Here is a 21,993-nt window from a genome sequence, read left to right as displayed (position 1 = left end):
GGTGCCGTATTCCTGTGGCTTTTGTTGTATTTCCGCAGCTCCCCTTGCTGCTGCTTCATACGATACTGCCACGCTGAAAGCCTTATCTAGCGTCAGCTCTTTCTCTGAGAGTAACCTCTTCTGGGTTCCTTCACTCAGGAGTCCACAGACAAATTTGTCCCGTAAGGTATCTGCCAGTCCTGCTCCGAACTGGCAGTGCTTTGATAGCTTGCGTAGTTCCGTAAGGTAATCAGCATTGTTCTCATCTTTATGCTGAGTTCTCCTGTGGAATTTAAATCTTTCTGCTATCAGCAGCGGTGCAGGGTTTAGGTGTTCCTGTAGGATAGCAACAATTTCGTTAAAACTCTTCGCCTTCGGTTTGGCTGGAGTAATCAGGTCCCGCAATAGGCCGTACGTTCTTGCGCCCATTAAGTTTAGCAGTACCGATGCCTTTTTCTCATCGGCTATTTCGTTTGCCTCGCAATATACCTCGACTCTTTCCACATATGTGGTCCAGTCTTCTATTGCATTATCAAAGGCAGTGATATAGCCAGTCTTCGGCATCTTGGAAATCTAAAATGGCGCCTCCCGCGCTTTGCCTTCTTCCCCGCTGGATTAAGATGGCGCCTCCCGCGCTTTGCCTTCTTCCCCGCTGTTGCTAGCGCTGCTTTCCACGGTTTCCGTTGTAAACTGCAGCTCCTCGCGGCTTTCTGCACGTTTAATTTTTTTATTTTATTATTTTCCCATCGTCGGAACAACCCTGTGGGACTCTTGCCTCCCTCTTCTCGGGTCTGTACGCTGCCCGGCTTCGTAGCACCGGCCGCGCCCTGTGTGCCCCACCCTCTCTCTCTCTCCTCTTCCCGACAACGCTGCTCGGCCCCGTTGCAAGCCACCCGCTTGAGTTCTAGACCGCCGCAGCCCAGGGAGGATCAGTGTACTACCTGCCACCAGCCCGATTAGCTGAAGCACCGTTGACAGGAACCAAGCCCCACTCTCGACAGCCTCTCCTGCAAATCTTCAACTCTGCTGACTCAGAGGCGGATGCCCACGGTTGACGCCTGTTTCTACTGTTTCTTTCTTCTTTCTGGCCTCTAGCTCTGCGCACTTCGCTTCAGGGATGGATCCCATGAGATGGTGCAGACTGTAGGTAAGTTCGTATCTGCTCGTCGCCAATATTATGTCCGTGTATAATTGAGACACGGACGGCAGGAGTTGATTATAACAAGTCTTTACTGAATGGAGACAACCTGGAAACTGAAACTACAGAAGCCTGCTAGGGCCTTTTATACAGGGGTGGTCACTGCCGGTACTGCAGTCTGAGACCAGTTATTCCCTTAAAGGTACATACACAACATCAGGGACAAATAACAGACAGACACTACAATGAGAAAAGTATCTGCGAGTTATACAGAGAGAGAAAAGAGTACAGGCCTAGAAATTCAGTTGTTTGCGCCAGCCGCTAGCGCCTTAGGAGAAGGAGATGTGGGGTGCTAGGCGGCTAGCGGCCGGGCGCTGCGCGATCTGCGCCTCTCCCCAACTTCAGTAAAGATTTAGCGGTGGCGCAAAGCCTTTGCGCGCGTTCAGCTGCGCGCGCAGATCCTGACGTCATTTCATCGTGCAACGCCCTTTGTGCGCCCCAAACCGGAAATTCAGTGGCGCCGGCCTATTGCGCGCCTGGCGCCTCTAGCGACTGGTAGAGGGGAACGGTTCCCAGTCGCTGCGGGGCGCGGGGGCGCTAATTAAAGGGCACTCCTCCTGCAGTAGTAATGGCAGCCATTTTGCAACACTCCTTCTTTGTGAGAGATGGATCTTTGGAGAGAGACAAAGGTAGAGAGCTTTCTGGTTTGGCTCAACACTCGCACAGGTACTTGTGGCTTCAGGCCACAGCTTTGCACTTGTCTTTAACTTCAGAGCCAAAGCATTGATTGGAAACATATAATGGGGGCTGCAATGGGTGCAAATGTTGGCCTTCTCCATTGCATTCAAAGGGCTCAGAGATGCCGTGAGAGAGTGGCAGTCATAGCCAGACGGAGAAGGGCCAACAGGCGTCGGCTAAGGAGGCCTTACCCACCCAGTGTATACCGCCAGCAGTTCTCATATCTGAACATGTCTGACGAGCAGTGTGTTCGGAGGCTGCGATTCCGAAGGGCGGTGGTCACTGAGATCTGCCACCTGCTTCGCGGAGATCTGCAGCCACAACTGAAGAGCAGGACGTCTCTGTCGGTGGCAGTGAAGGTGACGGTGTCTCTCAACTTCTATGCCACCGGCTCCTTCCAATCCGCTGCTGGGGACATTTCCAACATCTCCCAGTTTGCCGTACATTGCTGCATCCGCCAGGTGACCAATGCCCTTTTCAGAAGGAGACATCAGCTCATCTCCTTCTCCATGGCCCTTGTCAAGCAGCAACAGCGTGCACTGGGCTTTGCAGCATTAACGGGCTTCCCCATGGTGCAGGGCACCATTGACTGCACGCATGTGGCTTTGCGGGCACCTCTACAGCATGCCGAGGATTACCGCAACCGGAAGGGCTACCATTCGCTCAACCTGCAGTTGGTGTGTGACCACAGGCAGATCATCCTAACTGTCAATGCCCGCTTTCCAGGCAACAGCCATGATGCCTTCATCCTGCGCCAGACTTCTGTGGCAGACATGTTCCAGGCCCAGCCTCACCCACGAGGATGGCTTCTCGGTGACAAAGGCTATCCTTTGTGCACCTGGCTGATGACCCCGCTCCGTGCGCCCAGCACCCCTGCTGAAGAGGGATACAATGACAGCCATCAAGCAACCAGGAACCTCATTGAGCAAACAATCGGCGTCCTGAAGCAACGGTTCCGCTGTCTGGATCGTTCCGGAGGAGCCCTACAGTACTCGCCTGAGCGAGTCTCCCATTTCGTGGTCGTGTGCTGCATGCTGCACAACCTGGCTATCCGCAGGACTCAGCCACTGCCACCAGACATTGGAGGACCACCAGAGGAGGAGGAGGAGGAGGAGGAGGACCAGCACAGGAGGGAGGCAGAAAGTGCAAGGGCCGCCCGTCGGCGGCTTATTGAACGTCGGTTCTAGGCCCCCTCTCAGGGAATGGCTTGTGCCAATGGCACAAGATGTATGTCGCCACTCCACAAGCCCTCAGCCAAGCAGGGCAACCAGGACTTCCAAAAGAAAGCATGGACAGTGCGATTTAAGAACATTTATTACTTTGATACCTCTGTGCTCTTCCCACATAACAAACTAATGGAGAGAAGCCCTCCCCAAAAACACAAATCTAGCAGTCTCGGCCTTTCAAAAAACACAAATACACCAGTCTCGGCCTTTCAAAAAAACAAATCCACCCTCCCCCTTTAAGAGCTCACCGGCGCCAGAGTGTCTGCCGTCAATCAGCAGCTCGCCGCACCTGCGCTGTGCCCGCCCTCGGGGGTTTCGCCCCGGGCCGCCGGCTTAGCGCCTAATGATAGTCGTGCATCGCCTGTTTTAGCGCAGCAGCAACCTCTTGGGGCGATGCCACTGAATATCGGTGAAGGTGCGAAGTTGCGCCGGGCGCAAACTTTAGCGGCCGCCCGGCTGTAGCGCCCCAAACGTGGCTATACTGAATTTCTAGGCCTACAAGTCAAAATGGAAAGATGCAATGAGGAGACAGAAAGAATTAGAGAGAAATTTTAACCTTCAGCGATGGTGTAAGATGAGTGATATTGAATCAGCCACCCATAACAATGAAAGTACAACAATCAGTCTTGTTTTTATTTTTCCCATCTGTAATAGATGAGAGTTCTGCTGGTTAATAAAAAATAATTGGTTGCCTGTGGTGATTTTAAAGCTGACATGGCTATAAACTGCTGTGAGACTTTTAAATGTCATCCATACCCCTTCAATATGGTTATAGCCAGGTAGTGGAAGGTCTGTTTGTCTCAGAAGATAATAGATGAGTGTTTAGAGTACTCAACCATCACCTAAAGATTAAAGCATGGTAGTTGAGAGTTTTTAACATTTGTCTCCCCGTAACATAGCAGAAAACATGTGTGCCCTGTACAGTAGCCATAAGTATGAAATTGCATTCCCTATGGACCTTTTAAGGATAATACTTAAATTGCAGTCTAAGAACATGGGACTTTATTAAAGCCCACTGGACTATGGAATTTGAAATCGCTATCGACTGATCATATGACCTTTGTGGAGTCATCCACTTTAGATATAAGAAAGATAGATTAATTTCTAAATGGCGAGAAGTTAGGAACTGTGGATGAGCAGAGAGGTTTAGGGGTCCCAGTATATAAATCACTAAAGGATAGTTGACAGGCACAAAATTAACTTAAAAGGCAAATGGAATGTTAGCCTTTATCTTAAGGGGGCTGAAATACAAAGGGGTGGAAGTTATGCTACGGTTGTACAGAGCTCTGTTAGACCCCATCTGGAAGACATCGTTCAGTTCTGGGCACTCCACCTCAGGAAGGATATATTGGCCTTGGAAGCGGTGCAGCACAGATTCACCAGAATGATACCGGGGCTAAAAGGGATTAAATTATGACGACACATTGCATAGACTAGACTTGTATTCCCTTGAGTATAAAAGATTAAAGGATGATCTAATTGAAGTGTTTAAGATGATTAAAGGATTTGCTGGGGTAGAAAGAAAGAAATTATTTCTTCTGGTGGGGGAGTCCAGAACAAAGGGGCATAACCTTAAAATTTGCGACTGTTCAAAAATGAGAGATGCAATCAGGGAGGAGGAGTGTGAAATATTAGATGAAATAAACATAGTGAAAGAGGAAGTATTAAGGGGTTTAGCATCTTTGAAAGTGGATAAATCCCCAGGCCCGAATGAAATGTATCCCAGACTGTAAGAGAAGTAAGAGAGGAAATAGCAGAGGCTCTGGCCATCATTTTCAAATCCTCTCTGGCTACAGGCGTGGTGCCAGAGGACTGGAGGACTGCTAACGTGGTACCATTGTTCAAAAAGGGAGAAAGGGATAGACCGATTAATTACAGGCCAGTCAGCCTAACCTCGGTGGTGGGAAAATTATTGGAAAAAATTCTGAGGGACAGGATAAATCTTCATTTAGAAAGACACAGATTAATCAAGGACAGTCAACATGGATTTGTTAAGGGGAGGTCATGTATGACTAACTTGATTGAATTTTTGGCGGGTCGATGAGGGTAGTGCGTTTGATGTAGTGTATATGGATTTTCAAAAGGCTTTTGTTAAGGTCCCACATGGCAGACTGGTCAGGAAAGTAAAAGCCCATGGGATCCAAGGCAAAGTGGCAAGTTGGATCCAAAATTGTCTCAGAAGTAGGAAGCAAAAGGTTACGGTCGATGGGTGTTTTTGTGACTGGAAGGCTGTTTCCAGTGGGGTTCCGCAGGGCTCAGTACTAGGTCCCTTGCTTTTTGTGATATATATCAATAATTTAGACTTAAATGTAGGGGGTATGATTAAGAAGTTTGCAGATGATACAAAAATTGGCCGTGCATGGATAATGAAGACGAAAGCTGCAGACTGCAGGAAGATATCAATGGACTGATCAGATGGGCAGAACAGTGGCAAATGGAATTCAATCCAGACAAGTGCGAGGTAATGCATTTGGGGAGGGCTAACAAGGCTTGGGAATACACAATAAATGGTAGGACACTGAGAAGTGCAGAGGAACAGAGGGATCTTGGAGTGCAAGTCCACAGATCGCTGAAGGTAGCAGGACAGGTAGATAAGGTGGTTAAGGCATACAGGATACTTGCCTTTATTAGCCGAGGCTTAGAATATAAGAGCAGGGAGGTTATGCTAGAACTGTATAAAATACTAGTTAGGCTGCAGCTAGAATACTGCGTGCAGTTCTGGTCACCACATTACAGGAAAGATGTGATTGCGCTAGAGAGGGTACAAAGGAGATTTACAAGGATGTTGCCAGGACTGGAGAATTTTAGCTATGAGGAAAGATTGGAGAGGCTGGGGTTGTTTTCTTTGGAACAGAGGAGGCTGAGGGGAGACCTAATTGAGGTGTATAAAATTATGAGGGGCATAGATAGAGTGGATAGGAAGGACCCATTTCCCTTAGCAAAAGGGTCAATAACCAGGGGGGATAGATTTAAAGTAATTAGTCAGAAGTTTAGAGGGGATTTGAGGAGAATGTTTTCACCCAGAGGGTGGTGGAGGTCTGTAACTCACTGCCTGAAAGGGTGATAGAGGCAGAGACCCTCATCACATTTAAAAAGTACTTGGATATGCACTTGAAGTGCCATAACCTACAAGGATACAGACCAAGTGGTGGAAAGTGGGATTAGGGTGGATAGCTCTTTGTCGGCCGGCACAGACAAGATGAGCCAAATGGCCTCCTTCTGTGCTGTAAATTTCTATGATTCTATGATTCTAGAGCTAGGCCATCCAGGGGTGATGTCAGAAAGCACTTCTTCACACAAAGGGTAGTGGAAATCTGGAACTCTCTCCCCAAAAAGCTGCTGAGGCTGTCAATTGAAAATTTCAGAACGGAGATTGATACTTTTGTTGGGCAAGGGTATTAAGGGATATGGAACCAAGGTGGGTAGATGGAGTTAAGATACAGATCACCCATGATCTAATCGCTGTTTTGAAATTTTCAAACCAAATGCTTCAACCACTCCATAGATCTAGCTTTTAACTTTTCTCAATTACTTTTTAAATTAAAATTTTCCTTATTTTAAAGTTACTTTTGTTACAGCTTATTAGTGGAAGAGGAAGTATAATTGGCCTTATTATTCCCAGGTCAGGAAGGAGGAATATCAGGCAGGGTTCCTGCTCCTGATTACTATCCAGTGACTCCGATGCCACATGTATCTGTGTGTGGACTTCAGGTGAGAACAAATGAGGCTCAGCTAAGGTACCCTTCCCCCTCCAGATCAAATAGCTCATCAACGCTTAATGCTGGGGCTCATGCAGGAGGAGCAGTTATCAGATGAGGTACTTGATGGCTGTTGGTGCCGAGGAATCATTCCTCCAGGAAAAAACTCGGAGAAATATTATTTTTCTCCCTTACCTTAGGTCCTCTTACACCATCATCAGTCCTGGCCTCTGGCAATGTTACTGTGTAACTGGTTCTGTGGAAGCATGTCAGGGCAGCCTAGATTAATTTTCACGCTCATTTTTTTCTCAATCCTTGAGAGCCAATGGCTTATCTCCGATTAGCCAGTTTCTCAACAGCCGGTGAGAATCCAGATTATGATCCTCACCCAGTCTTACTGCACTGCAATGAGTTGGTCACTGGACCATCTTTTCCTAGACTAATTTTTTGACGTGCTTCAGCAGTCATTATGGAACTATTGTCTAACCTCAGACCTGATGACTAATTTGTTTATTTGTTTTCTCACAGGTTATTTGTGATAAAATTTTCCGTCCCTTGTTCTTGCCAAGGCTGAGTGAACTCAGGGTGTTCCATCCATTGAAATCCCAGCTGTATAAAGCAGTACAGAGGTGTGCTGAGCTGTCCAACCATGACAGTGTGGATAAGAAGACTATGGAGGTTACATTCTCTGAATTGTACAATTTGTTTAAGGCCTGTCAGAGAGAACTATGATGTCAAAGCAACAAACTGACTACCCAAGAGGTTAAAGAGCTAACCGTTGAAATTTGCTGTTGAAATCTGAACCCTTTCACACAATAGTTTAGCGATCATTGTTAGATTTCAGGGCAAACGTCATTTTCAGAGTAAGGGTGAGTGGCAAACCCAACAGACAGTCAGAAATGAACGGATTTGAGCCATTTCAGGTTCATTTTAATGCAGTTGATTGAGGCGTTAAAGAGGGAAGGGAAAGGTTCACAACCTTCACATATTAAGGTCTATGGTCCTCGCTCTGAGTCATGTACAGCTGGATTTATACTACACTCTTTGGGAACTCAAATGAGTGTGAGACAACCTGTTGGAAGGGGTCTCACACTTGAGGGCTTTAGTGCGCTGGCTAGTCTCCCAAATTACACTGCCACTTTTGCATTGATGCACAGCCAAAAGCATTTTATGTTGATGCAAAACTGGCAGTAATAAATGCAGTCTCATATCACAAGGTCCATTTAGATTGGTGTCCAAGGGAATTCCAGAACAAGCCACTGCTATCACTGTATAGATGAGCCTCAGATCTGACCGCAGTGACTGTGGTGCAGATCTCGATTTTATCTTCAAATGGTACAATGGGGAGAATTTTAACTGTCTGGCGAGAACCTGGCATGTGAGGGGTAAAAATCGCTTGGATGCACTTACCAGCCATTGCCCCTTACTTCACTCTCGCCGCCATTTTGAAAGCATGAACATTGCAGTCGGCCAAGGCACCTGCCAGAGCCAGGCAGGAGCCTCATGAATGGAATGCAAATGGGGGTCCTCTGATGCAATTGAGGCCCCAATATGATATTAACGTAAGAAATCAGAAGAGCTGCCCATTATCCAACCTGCTAGATATAACCAAGCGGGATTGATTCCAGGGGTGCAGGATTCAGTATTAAAGAGGTAATAAGGTCTAGACAACAGATCATTGACATCTGTGTGCTGGTGAGCTTTTTGGAATTGGAGTGATTTCTCACTTTAGATATATTTTAAATTCATATTCAGATGTGGGCGTCGCTGGCAAGGTCAGCATTTATTGCCCATTCCTTATTGCCCTTGAGAAGGTGTTTATGAGCCTAGTTCTTAAATGGCTGCAGTCCATGTTATGAAGGTGCTCCCACAATGCTGTTGGGTAAGGAGTACCAGGATTTGACCCGATGACACTCGATCGGATGCTGTCTTGATGTCAAGCAGACACTTTCACCTCATTTTTGGAATTCAACTCCAGTGCCCATATTTAGACCAAGGCTGTAGTAATGTCTGGAGCTGAGTGGTCCTGGCAGAACCCAAATTGAACATCAGTGAGCAGGTTATTGGTGAGTAAATGTCGCTTGATAGCACTGTTGATGACTCCTTCCATCAGTTTGCTGATGATCGGGAATAGGCTGATAGGACGGTAATTGGCCAGGTTGGATGTATAGAATAAAATCATAGAATCATAGAATAGTACAGCACAGAAGGAGGCCATTCAGCCCATTGAGTCTGTGCTGGCTCTTTCGAAGAACAATCCAGTTCGTCCCACTCTTTCCCCATATCGCTACAATTTTTTCTCCTTCAAGTATTTATCCAATTCCCTTTTGAAGGCTACTATTGAATCTGCATCCACCGCCCTATCAGGCAGTGCATTCCAGATACTAACCACTCATTGCATAAAAACATTTCCCCTCATGTCGCATCTGGTTCGTTTGCCAATCACCTTAAATCTGTGCCCTCTGGTTATCAACCCTTCAGCCATTGGAAACAGTTTCTCTTTATTTACTCTATCTAAATCCTTCATGATTTTAAACACCTCCATTAAATCTCCTCTTAGCCTTTTCTGCTCTAAGGAGAACAACCCCAGCTTCTTCAGTCTATCCACATAACTGAAGTCCCCCATCCCTGGAACCATTCTAGTAAATCTCTTCTGTACCCTCTCCAAAGCCTTCACGTCCTTCCTAAAGTGTGGTGTCCAGAATTGGACACAATACTCCAGCTGAGGCCGAACTAATGTTTTATATAGGTTTAGCATAACTTCCTGGCATTTGTACTCTATGCCTCTATTTATAAAGCCATGGGTCCCATATGCTTTAACCTGTCCTGCCACCTTCAAAGATTTGTGTACGTACACCCCCAGGTCTCTCTGTTTCTGCAGCCCCTTTAAAATTGTACCATTTAGTTTTTCGTCTGGCTTTTTGTGGTTAGGACATAACTGAGCAATTTTCTATCTTGTTGGGTAGATGCCAGCATTGTAGCTGCACTGCAGCTAGAGGTATGGTTAGTTCTGGAGCACAGGTCTTCAGCACTACAGCCGATGTCAGTGTACTCAGCCATTTCTTGATGTCACATGGAGTGAATTGAATTGGCTGAGGACTGGCATCTGTGATGGTGGGGACCTCAGGAGGAGGCCAAGATGGATCATCCACTCGGCACTTCTGACTGAAGCTGGTTGTGAACGCTTCAGCCTTGTCTTTTGCACTCATGTGCTGGGCTGCGCCGTCATTGAGGATGGGAATGTTCATGAGCCTCCTCCTCCAGTTACTTGTTTAATTGTCCACCACTATTCCTGACAGGATTTGGCAGGGTTGCAGAGCTTTGACCTGATCAGTTCATTGTGGGATTGCTTAGATCTATCTATAGTATGCTGCTTTCGCTGTTTAGCATGCATGTAGTCCTGTGTTGTAGCTTCACCAGGTTGGCGCCTCGTTTTCAGGAATACCTGGTGCTGCTACCAGCATGCTCTTCTACACTCCTCATTCAACCAGGGTTGGTCGTCTGGCTTGATACTGATGGCAGAATGAGGTAAATGCTAGGCTATATGGTTACAGATCGTGGTGGAATACAATTCTGATGCTGCTGATAGGCCCACAGCACCTCATGGCTGCCCAGTTTTAAGCTGCTAGATCTGTTATTAATATATTGTGGCAGAGCCACTAAGGGACTCCAATCAATTGTATATAATTCCCTTTAATAATATGCTGGCTACAGCCTGAGTCTGATTCTTTGTTTTTACTGTTTACATGTGCAGAGCGCGATCACTTTAATAGCGCGGGCAAACGCGATGATGTCACGCCGTTCATCATGTGATCCCCCACCGGCGGGAAAAACGTGATGACGTCCTGACGTCAGCCATGGGACTGCCCTAGCAGTCCTCGTGGAGCCTCCGAACTGACTAGACCTATATTCGATGTTCTCCTGTAGTTATCCGTTAAACTCTGTTAGTTTTCATTAAACCTCGTTTATTTGATCGCCTGAGTGGACCTCAGTCTTTTGGATAGGAACTAGACATTCCTACAATATCTCACTTAGGATGGAGGGTGGCCTCAGTCAGAAGATGGGACTTGGTCTCCAAGATGACTGTTCGGTGGTCACTGCTGCCAATGCTGCCATGGATAGACACATCTGCGACAGGTAGATTGGTGAGGATGAGGTCAAGTAGCTTTTTCTTTCGTGTTGGTTTTCTCACCACCTGCCGCAAGCCCAGTCTGGCAGCTGTGTCCTTCAGGACTCGGCCAGCTTGGTCGGTGGTAGTCTACTGAGACATTCTTAATGATGGGCATTGAAGCTCCCCACCCCGAGTACGTTCTGTATCCTTGCTTCCTCCAAGTGGTGTTCAAAGTGGCTTTATAGAGCTGAGGGAGGAGGGGGGGGGGGCGGCGGGGAGTGGGGGTAGTAGGTGTTAATCAGTAGGAGCTCGTACTATGCTTTATAGGTTCTCTAGGTTCTACAGGATCTGTCTGAGGAGCAGCACCTGAGGACGCTATGCTTCTCTAGGCATGTTGTTGCTGATATCTGCAGCCTCATTTAAAAAGACCTGCTGCCTGCTGCACCAGGAAGTCATGCCTTGCCAGTGGCTGTAAAAATGACCACTGCCCTGAACTTCTTTGCTTCAGGATCCTTCCAGCCTGCTACTGGGGCATCTCAAGCTTCTCGCAGTCGGTGGTCCACAACAGTATCAAGGACGTTATCAATGCGCTATTTGCCAGGACGAACCAGTACATCACTTTTTCTATTGATAACAATAACCAGGCTAAGGTGAGGGAGAAGCAGAGCCACCACAAGGCCTTGCAACCCGAGATGCAAGGGAGGAATTAATAGCTCAGTGCTTCAGGTGAACTGCTTAGTCCCATCCACAAAAAGCAGGACAAATCCGGTGAATTACCACCCTATCAGTCTACTCTCAATCATCAGCAAAGTGATGGAAGGTGCCGTCGACAGTGCTATCAAGCGGCACTTACTCACCAATAACCTGCTCACCGATGCTCAGTCTGAGTTCCGCCAAGACCACTCGGCTCCCGATCTCATTACAGCCTTGGTCCAAACATGGACAAAAGGGCTGAATTCCAGAGGTGAGATGAGAGTGACTGCCCTTGACATCAAGGCAGCATTTGACCAAATGTAGCATCAAGGAGCCCTAGTAAAACTGAAATCAATGGGGATCAGGGGGAAAACTCTCCACTGGCTGGAGTCATGCCTAGCACAAAGGAAGATGGTTGTGGTTGTTGAAGGCCAATCATCTCAGCCCCAGGACATTGCTGCAGGAGTTCCTCAGGGCAGTGTCCTAGGCCCAACCATTTTCAGCTGCTTTATCAATGACCTTCCCTCCATCATAAAGTCAGAAATGGGGATGTTCACTGATGATTGCACAGTGTTCAGTTCCATTCGCAGCTCCTCAGATAATGAAGCAGTCCGTGTCCGCATGCAGCAAGACCTGGATGACATTCAGGCTTGGGCTGATAAGTGACAAGTAACATTCACGCCACACAAGTGCAAGGCAATGATTATTTCCAACAAGAGATAGTTTAACCACCACCTCTTGACATTCAATGGCATTACCATCACCATATCCCCCACCATCAATATCCTGGGGGGTCACCATTGACCAGAAACTTAACTGGACCAGCCACATAAATACTGTGGCCAAAAGAGCAGGTCAGAGGCTGAGTATTCTGCAGCAAGCGTCTCACCTCCTGACTCCCCAAACCCTTTCCACCATCTACAAGGCACAAGTTAGGAGTGTGATGGAATACTCTCCACTTGCCTGGATGAGTGCAGCTCCAACAACACTCAAGAAGCTCAACACCATTCAGGACAAAGCAGCCCATTTCATTGGCACCCCTTCCACCACCTTAAGCATTCACTCCCACCACTATCGGCATACCGTGGCTACAGTGTGTACCATCTACAAGATGCACTGCAGCAACTCGTCAAGGCTCCTTCGACAGCACCTCCCAAACCCACGACCTCTACCAGCTATAAGGACAAGGGCAGCAGGCACATGGGAACACCATCACCTGCAAGTTCCCCTCCAAGTTACACACCATCCTGACTTGGAACTATATCACCTTTCCTTTATCGTCACTGGGTCAAAATCCTGGAACTCTCTTCCAAACAGCACTGTGGGAGTACCTTCACCACACGGACTGCAGCAGTTCAAGAAGGCGGCTCACCACCACCTTCTCGAGGACAATTAGGAATGGGCAATAAATGCTGGCATTGCCTGCGATGCCCACATCCCATAAACAAATGTAAAAAAAAAATCTTCTGAATACTGAAACCGAATCCCTTTGCATTAATAGTCCTGGCATCCTTTTTCACCACACGCTTAATCTTACATTGTGTAACATTGAAACCATTCAGCCAACTTTTACATCACTGACTTACTGACAAGCCAATCTCAGAATGTGCCCTACAACACAATTTGCAGACCAATGTGTCAAAAGTGATAAAGGTTTTAATGTGCACCCAAACAAAATCAGTTTCTTCAAATCATTAATCACCCAAGTGTCAATCCACAGTGCCTTTTTTAAGAGATGATTTACTGTGCTGCTTCTATGCACTGACTTCCCCCAGTGCTGGTTGTCAGCTGCCGTGGATGATGTTAGAAAGCAAGAAAGAACTTGCATTTATATAGCACCTTTCATGACCCCTGGATGCCCCAAAGTGTTTCACAGCCAATGAAGTACTTTTGAAGTGTAGTCACTGTTGTAATGTAGAGAAACACAGCAGCCAATTCGCGCACAGCAAGGTCCTACAAACAGTAATGAGATATATGACCAGATCATCTGTTTTAATGGTGTTTGTTGAGGATAAATGTTGGTCAGGACACTGGGAGAATGCCTATTCTCTTCAAAAGTGCTATAGGATCTTTTACGTCCATTTGAGAGACTGGCTTCTAGGAGGTCAATCCCGTGAAGGCACAGCTCCAGCCCATGATGTTGGGTTTTTCTCCCCCTCATCTTATTCCTTTACCTAGCATTGTGCATTATATTCTCCTGCAGAATAAGGAGAGAGTTATGAGTGGCTACTGAGAAGGCAAGTGCACATGTGTGGTTTCAGCATGGAGTGTATAAGCTGAGAGGGAGAAGAAGCAAGTGTCACCCAGTGGCTCAGTTGGTAACACTGTCACCTCTGAGTCAGAAGAAGTCCCACTCCTGAGACTTGAGCACAAAAATCTAGGCTGACACTCCAGTGCAGTACTGGGTGGGCGTGTGTGCTGTGAGGAGGATGCAAAGAAACTCCAGTATGATTTGGACAGGTTGGGCAATATGGCAGATGCAGTATAATATGGATAAATGCGAGGTTATCCACTTTGGTGGCAAAAACAGGAAGGCAGATTATTATCTGAACAGCAATAGATTGGGAAAAGGGGAAGTGCAACGAGACCTGGGTGTCCTTGTGCACCAGTCGCTGAAGGTAAGCATTCAGGTGCAGTAGGTGGTTAAGAAGGCAAATGGTATGCTGGCCTTCATAGCACGAGGATTCGAGTACAGGAGCAAGGATGTCTTGCTGCAGTTGTACAGGGCCTTGCTGAGACCACACCTTGAGTATTGTGTGCAGTTTTGGTCGCCTTATCTGAGGAAGGATGTTCTTGCCATGGAGGGAGTGCAGCAAAGATTCACCAGACTGATACCTAGGATGGCAGGAATGATGTATGAAGAGAGATTGGGTCGATTAGGCTTATATTCGCTAGAGTTTAGAAGAATGAGAGGGGATCTCATTGAAACTTATAAAATTCTAACAGGACTAGACAGACTAGATGCAGGAAGGCTGTTCCCGATGGCGGGGAAGTCCAGAACCAGGTGTCACAGTCTAAGGATAAGGGGTAAACCATTTAGGACAGAGATGAGGAGGAATTTCTTCACCCAGAGTGGTGAACCTGTGGAATTCTCTACCACAGAAGATAGTTGAGGCCAATTAATTAAATATATTCAAGAAGGAGTTGGATGTATTTCTTAAGGCTAAGGGGATTAAGGGATATGGGGAGAAAACAGGGACAGGGTACTGAATTTGGATGATCAGCCATGATCGCATTGAATGGCGGAGCAGGCTCGAGGGGCCGAATGGCCTACTCCTGCTCCTATCTTCTATGTTTCTATGTTTACTGAGGGAATGCTGCACTGTCGGAAGTGCAGTCTTTCAGATGAAATGTTAAAATCGAGGCCACGTCTGTTCTCTTAGGTGGACGTAAAGGATCCCTTGGCACTATTTCGAAGAAGAGCAGGGGTGTTATTTATCAACATCACCGATTATTATCACATGGCTGTTTGTCTGACCTTGCTGTGTGCAAATTGGCTGCTATGTTTCCTACATTGTAACAGTGACTACACTTCAAAATAGTGCTTCATTGGCTGTAAGGCACTTTGGGATGTCCAGTGGTCGTGAAAGGTGCTGTAGAAATGCAAGTCTTTCTTTCAAAATGCTCAGCGAATGAGGAGGTGTTGAATGGGTAGTAAGTAGCTTGAGTGTGAATTGGGGAAGGAGTCATGCCACCAGGTGAGAAGAGCAGGCCATTAGTAGAAGCAGTGCAGTGAACAAGCAGCAGGTGCGTGTGTGTTAGGAGTGAGAATGAGAAGTGGTGCAGGGGTGGTAATTGCTCTGAATGCTGGGGGAGGGAGGAGAGGGACTGTGACTAGGTACAATACAAAGGAGGAGCTGTACTCACTTTTGCTGATTTTATGAAGTCATTGAACCTCTTCCTGCACTGTATCCAAACCCTTGGGTGATGCTCCTGCAACTCACTTCACTTGCCACCACTTTCTGGGTGAGGCTGTTGAGCATTTTCTTCGTCCCCTCCCGACTCTGATCTCTGCCAACATCAACCCCAGGAAGATGTCTGAGAACCTGGGGGCAACCTTTCACCCATTCCAGCTATCTGAAATGTCCAACAGAATCAAACTGTGAACACGAAACAGTATTTAAATTCAGTGAATACAACTTTCCTTTAAGAGGTGCATTCACCCTTTAAATATGCTGCCTTGGGAGCCCACCGGAAATTGTCCAAAAAGGGTGGGCGGATGACCTGCTGTTGATGCGATTGTCCAGCCATGCCAATCATATGAGAACAAGGCCTGGGTGATATAATCGACTGGTCCTCGAGCCAGGGACGCCACCCATCTCAGCATCAGCATGCACTGATCCAACACTCCGTTTCACATCATCAGATTCTGCACGTATGTTCGTGAGCTTTACAATGTAATGTACTGATGTCACCTATTGCCAGGTGACCACACTCGCAGATAAAAACACAGTGGGGGTCATTTTGACTTTGGGCGATGTGTTAAAACAAGCGACATCAGATCAGCCGCCCGTTCTACATCTCTCCCATTTTTTATTTCCATTGAAGGCAAATCAAAATTAGCCCCATTGTGTTTTATCCAAACCCTTAATGAATTATGTGAATTGCCTGAAGGATCTTGGAGACTATCCAGCGGGTTGTCTCACTAGGTAAAGTTTGTGCCAGTTTTTCATTTAAATGCATATTCAAGCAGGGTTAACACCGCAGTTGTTTGTCAATGTTGTTCACTTTAAATCTAGATTGATTTTTGCTTGAAACAAGGCCATTGTCAAGAGGGACATGTATAAAATACAAACCTCAGCTGTTGTTGGAAGTACCCTGTGTGCAGCATACAAACACTGAACACTTGTACTGAAACTGAAAAGCATCGGGTATTGTTAAAATTATAGTCTTTATGGTAACTGTATTTCCTGTGAATACTACACAGTAAGGCGAACAGTATTTAAATTCAGTGAATACAACTTTCTTTTTCTCCTGCTGTAAATGGGAGGTTTAGAGATTGAGGTTTCCTTTCGAAATATCCAGATTAACTGTGGATGACACAGACTCAGAATGATGAGTCGCAGCTCTGTGTCACTGATTTTCTTTGGTCCTATTGTAATAGTTATCAGGCTGTTATTGATCCTGCTTTAATCACTGATTCTCTGTATACAATGTCTAGTTTAATATGCCTGTACAATGAAATCACTTTGTGCGCTATTAACATACAGATGCTTTAATGGAGTCACATAAAATTTCTTTCACCGCTATATTAATGGCGGTCTTCATCTATTTATTTAAATTTTTTCTTACACTGGCCCATGCCTTAGTTAAAATGATAGACAGATGAAGCTTATATGAATGGGTCAGCATACTAGTATGCTAATGTTGCACAGCCAAATTCAGCCAATTGGCTGGTTTTCTAAAAAATGCAAAAGCAGAAACGTTCTTGTAATGTTCCTGTTTTATGTCACCACACTGTACTAACTTAAGCCTTTTGTTTTCTTGTTGGCCTGACTCATCTGACAGCTTCAGTTTGTTCTTATATTAGCAGCTGTGGGGTGCACTGGTTGCCAATTTTCAATAATTGGTCCAGGTGAAGAGTGGAGTAGAAAACAATGCAACTTGTGTATGGAAACTTTTTTCAACTGTTCAAAACATTTCTTATTATTATAGTCTTGGAACGGTTACACGTTCAAAATATGAGTTCAGAGGTTGTGCCAAACCAGCTGGTGGGATACATGGCTGTGACGCAGCAGTAGTCACATATTAAAGGACAAAAGGCACTTTTATACATGGAACTTTTTTGTTGCAGTTTGAGGATAGCAACCACTGTGCACTGGGTCTCCTCTGTTTAGAATTGTCATTATTTGCCAGTCACTGTACTCCAGCTGGGCTCTGCTGTGTAATATGTAGACCTCCATTGCAGAGGAGTACCTACAGATAAGCCCGGCTCCCTGCACTTACCTCAGGCAACAAATCTGACAGAAGATCTGTAAACCTACCAACTCTCAAGTGCAGATGGACTCTGGCTTCCATCTGGCTTATAATGGCTCATACAGATTCCAGTCCAAAATAAACATGGTGTTCAATACATGGCATGCAGAGTGCCTCCACGTTTCCAACACAACCAAGATCTACAGTTCGCACATTCCAATGTTGTTGATGTGAAGTAAAAGACGGATTCTACTTGATCACTGTATGGCTTTCTCGGTAATAACTGTCTTTTGGAATAAAAACAGAAAATACTGGAAATACTCAGCAGGTCAGGCAGCATCTGTGGAGAGAGAAACAGAGTTAACGTTTCAGGTCGATGACCCTTCATCAGAACTGAAAAAAGTCAGAGATGTAACAGTTTTTAGGCAAGTGCAGAGGTGGGGAAAGGTGTGAGCAGAGGAAAGAGCAAAAGGAAAGCTCTGTGGAAGGCAGGCTTCCACCCTATCACAGACCTTCCCTTTCGCTCTTCCCTCCCCCCTTTCCCTGCCTCTGCACTTGCTTAAACCCTGTTATAGCTCTAGTTTTTTCCAGCTCTGACGAAAGGTTATCGACCTGAAACGTTAACTCTGTTGAGCGTTTCCAGCATTTTCTGTTTTTATTTCAGATTTCCAGCATCTGCAGTATTTTGCTTTTGTTTTGCTGTCTTTTGGAATCTGATTCAAGTAAACAACTACACAACCAATTGTGGGTTTCAAAAGATGCTCTCCTGACAACAAAATCATGTTCAACGACTGCAGAGCAGGGATCCAATATCGCAAGGCTTCAGAGCAAAACCAAGGGTGTCCTCAGAGTGATGTAAAACATGGGGCTCATTCTCTGTACGATTTAACACAACAATGTATCATCGTTATATGATTTTCAATAAAAAGATAATGCGATTCTGAAGGTGTTATTAAGTTAAGGCAAGTTAATATTGAGCAAAACATACCTGACTAACTGTGTAGACTGTGTTAATTTAAAGATGAAGTATAACCTATGCCATGGATATATTGGTGCAGAGGTCAGGTCAAAACATCGAAGTGACCCACCAACGCCCCTCCGGAAACTTCTTCCCCTTCACTTTCCTCTGACCCCATCCCTTCTTCCAATCTCACTTGTGTTTTCACTATCCCCTCTGACCTTCCCCTCTCTGACCCCGAACGATCAGTCCTCAGCAAAGGCCTGAGCACGATGCCGAGCTCTTTTTCCGTTGCCGTCGTCTCCATGCCCACTTCTTTGGCCAGGAGCCCCCCCCCCCATACAGTGGACCCTTTCTCCCACTTTCAGAATTCTCGTTCTACCTGGACCCCTTCCTCTGGCTTCTTATCCTCTCTAGATCTTTTCATTGCTAACTGCCGGTGTGACATCGTCTGTCTCCAGTTCTCTGCTCCCCTCACTCACTCCAACCTACCTCCCTCTGAACTTGCAGCATTCCATTCTCTCCGATCCAACCCTAACATTGTCATTAAACCTGACAAGGGTGGTGTTTTTGTTGTTTGGCGAACTTACCTCTACCGTGCGGAGGCTGAACGGCAACTCTCTGACACCTCCTACCTCCCCCCTGGACCATGACCCCACTACCAAACATCAAGTAATCGTTTCCAAGACTGTCACTGACCTCATCTCCTCTGGAGATCTTCCCTCCAACCTCATAGTCCCTCAACCCCGCACAGCCCGCTTCTACCTCCTTCCCAAGATCCACAAACAGGACTGCCCCGGTAGACTCATTGTTTCAGCCTGTTCTTGCCCCACAGAACTGATTTCTTTCTATCTCGACTCTATCTTTTCTCCCCTTGTCCAGACTCTTCCCACCTACATTCGCGACTCTTCCGACGCCCTCCGTCACTTTAACAGTTTCCAGTTTCCTGGCCCCAACCGTCTCCTTTTCACTATGAACGTTCAATCCCTCTACACCTCCATCCCCAACCAGGATGGCCTGAGGGCACTCTGCTTCTTCCTTGAACAGAGGCCAACCAGTCCCCATCCACCACCACCCTCCTCCGCCTGGCTGAACTTGTTCTCACATTGAACAACTTCTCCTTTGACTCCACTCACTTCCTCCAAATTAAAGGTGTTACTATGGGAACCCGCATGGGCCCTAGCTATGCCTGTCTTTTCGTGGGATATGTGGAACATTCTTTGTTCCAGTCCTACTCAGGTCCCCTCCCTCACCTCTTTTTCCGGTAAATTGATGACTGTATTGGTGCCGTTTCCTGCTCTCGTCCTGAAGTAGATAATTTCATACACTTTGCTTCCAATTTCCACCCTTCCCTCACCTTCACATGGTCCATCTCTGACCTTTCCCTTTCCTTCCTCGACGTCTCTGCCTCCATTCCTGGGGATAGGCTATTGACAAACATCCACTATAAGCCCACTGACTCCCACAGCTACCTGGACTACACTTCCTCCCAACCCGCTTCCTGTAAGGACTCTATTCCATTCTCCCAGTTTCTCTGTCTCTGCTGCATCTGTTCTGACGATGCCACCTTCCATACCAGTGTTTCCGGTGTGTCTTCCTTTATCCTCAACCGAGGATTCTCCTCTACCGTGGTTGACACGGCCCTTGACCGTGTCCATTCCATTTCCAGCACTTCTGCTCTCACCCTTTCCCCTCCCTCCCAGAACCACGATAGGGTTTCCCTTGTCCTCACCTTTCATCCCACCAGCCTCCACATTCAACAGATCATCCTGCGACTTTTCCGCCACCTCCAGCGTGATCCCACCACCAAACACATCTTCCCCTCCCCCACCTTTCAGCATTCTGAAGGGACCACTCCCTCCGCGACACCCTGGTCCATTCCTCTATCTCCCCCAACGCCCCTTCCCCATTACCCACCACCTTCCCATGCAAACGCAGGAGATGCAACACCTGCCCTTTTACCTCCTCCCTTCCCTTCCCACCATCCAGGGCCCCAAAGACTCCTTCCAGGTGAAACAGTGATTTATTTGTACTTCTTTCAATCTAGTATACTGTATTCGCTGCTCACAAGGCAGTCTCCTCTACATTGGGGAGACCAAATGCAGATTGGGTGACCGCTTTGCCCCTTCCCCCCGATCCCCACCCACCCCCATTCAGTCCGCAAGCGTGACCCCAAGCTTCCGGTTGCCTGTCACTTTAATTCTTTCCTCCACTCCCACTCTGATATCTCCATCTCCGGCCTCTTACCTTGTTCCAACGAAGCTCAACGTAAGCTCGAGGAACAGAACCTCACCTTTTGATTAGGCACTTTACAGCCTTCTGGACTCAACATCGAGTTCAACAATTTCAAATTATAAATCAGCCCCTGCATTTCTTTATATTTTTTTTCTCGTTTCCTCACATGGTAGCTGTTAATGTTGCTGCCATCATCATCCACACATCATCTAGAGCCATCTTTTGTTTCTTAACTTGTCCCATTACCTCTCGTTTTGCCTTACACCATCATCTTTTTTGTCATTCCGTCTCTCCTGCTGTGATGAAATATATGCCTTCATCAGCCCCTGTGTTTTACCTGCATTGTATTGTGTGTACCGCCCCCTTTTTCCTATTGTGTGTATTGGCTCCGCCCCTGTCTTTTGTCATATAAAGGTCTCAAGAGCTGTATGAGTCATTTCTGCCAGACGAATCCGATGTGGAAAGACATGCAATGTTCTTAGTGATTAAAAGCCTTCAGTTGAATCCTTTAATTCCTTGTCTTTGAGTTATTGATGGCACATCAATTTTAATCACTAAAACACCAAGATGGATCGACTCCTGAAACCAGAGCTCTTGGATCTGGACCCCCATGCCTCAGACGCAGCCACACAGTTCGGACACTGGTTCCAATGCTTCGAATTTTTCATCGAAAGCTCAGCCACCGCCATAGCAGCCGCGACCGCCACCGGAGACGTGAAACTGTGAATCCTGCGAAACTGGGTGAGTCATCGGGTCTCCCCTCTCATCCGAGATGCCACCAGCTACGGGGATGCCTGCACCATTCTGAAGGCCCACTACGTGCGGCCAATAAGCGAGGTGTACGCCAGGCATCTTCTGACTACTCGCACGCAGCGGCATGGTGAGTCACTAGAGGACTTCATGCTAAGCCTAAAAGTACTGGGCAGAGACTGTAACTGTAAGGCCGTGTCTGCCATCATGTACACGGAGGAGCTGATCCGAGACTCCTTTATTGCGGGCCTCAGTTCAAATTACATTCGGCAGAAACTGTTTGAAAAGGAGGGACTGGACTTAAAACAGGCTATGGGCATAGCGCGATCGCTGGATATGGCCCAGAGGAACTCTGAATCCTGTTCCTCAGGCCACGCGGCCCACTCCGCCTCGTGCACGCCGTGGGGGATGCCATCTTGGAAGCCATCTTCACCTCCCAGGTCTCAGGTCAGCCCAGCACCATCGGAGCCCCAGCCTCCACCCAGGAGCCCCACTACTGCCCGAAATGTATCGGGCCCGAAATGCTACTTCTGCGGCCAGGACAAACACTC

The 21,993-nt window shown here is 46.9% G+C and overlaps 1 protein-coding gene across 1 annotated transcript in view; it reads left to right on the top strand.

The window, feature by feature from the left end:
- The window catches only part of dipk1c (divergent protein kinase domain 1C), a 115,741-nt gene extending 104,630 nt beyond the window's left edge, over positions 1-11,111 (top strand). Inside the window, exon 4 of the mRNA XM_085993420.1 lies at positions 7,308-11,111. Within this exon, the coding sequence (XP_085849546.1) occupies positions 7,308-7,511 (204 nt within the window). The 3' untranslated portion in view covers positions 7,512-11,111. The remainder of the gene's footprint in view (positions 1-7,307) is intronic.
- Positions 11,112-21,993: the final 10,882 nt, after the last annotated feature.

The sequence above is a fragment of the Somniosus microcephalus genome, chromosome 7, assembly GCF_052327205.1.
Source record: "Somniosus microcephalus isolate GS21.2 chromosome 7, FLI_Smic_1.0, whole genome shotgun sequence".
NCBI lineage: Eukaryota > Metazoa > Chordata > Chondrichthyes > Squaliformes > Somniosidae > Somniosus > Somniosus microcephalus.
The sequence above is the reverse complement of the archived record's forward strand: the minus strand, read 5'-3'. Positions and strand labels throughout refer to the sequence as shown.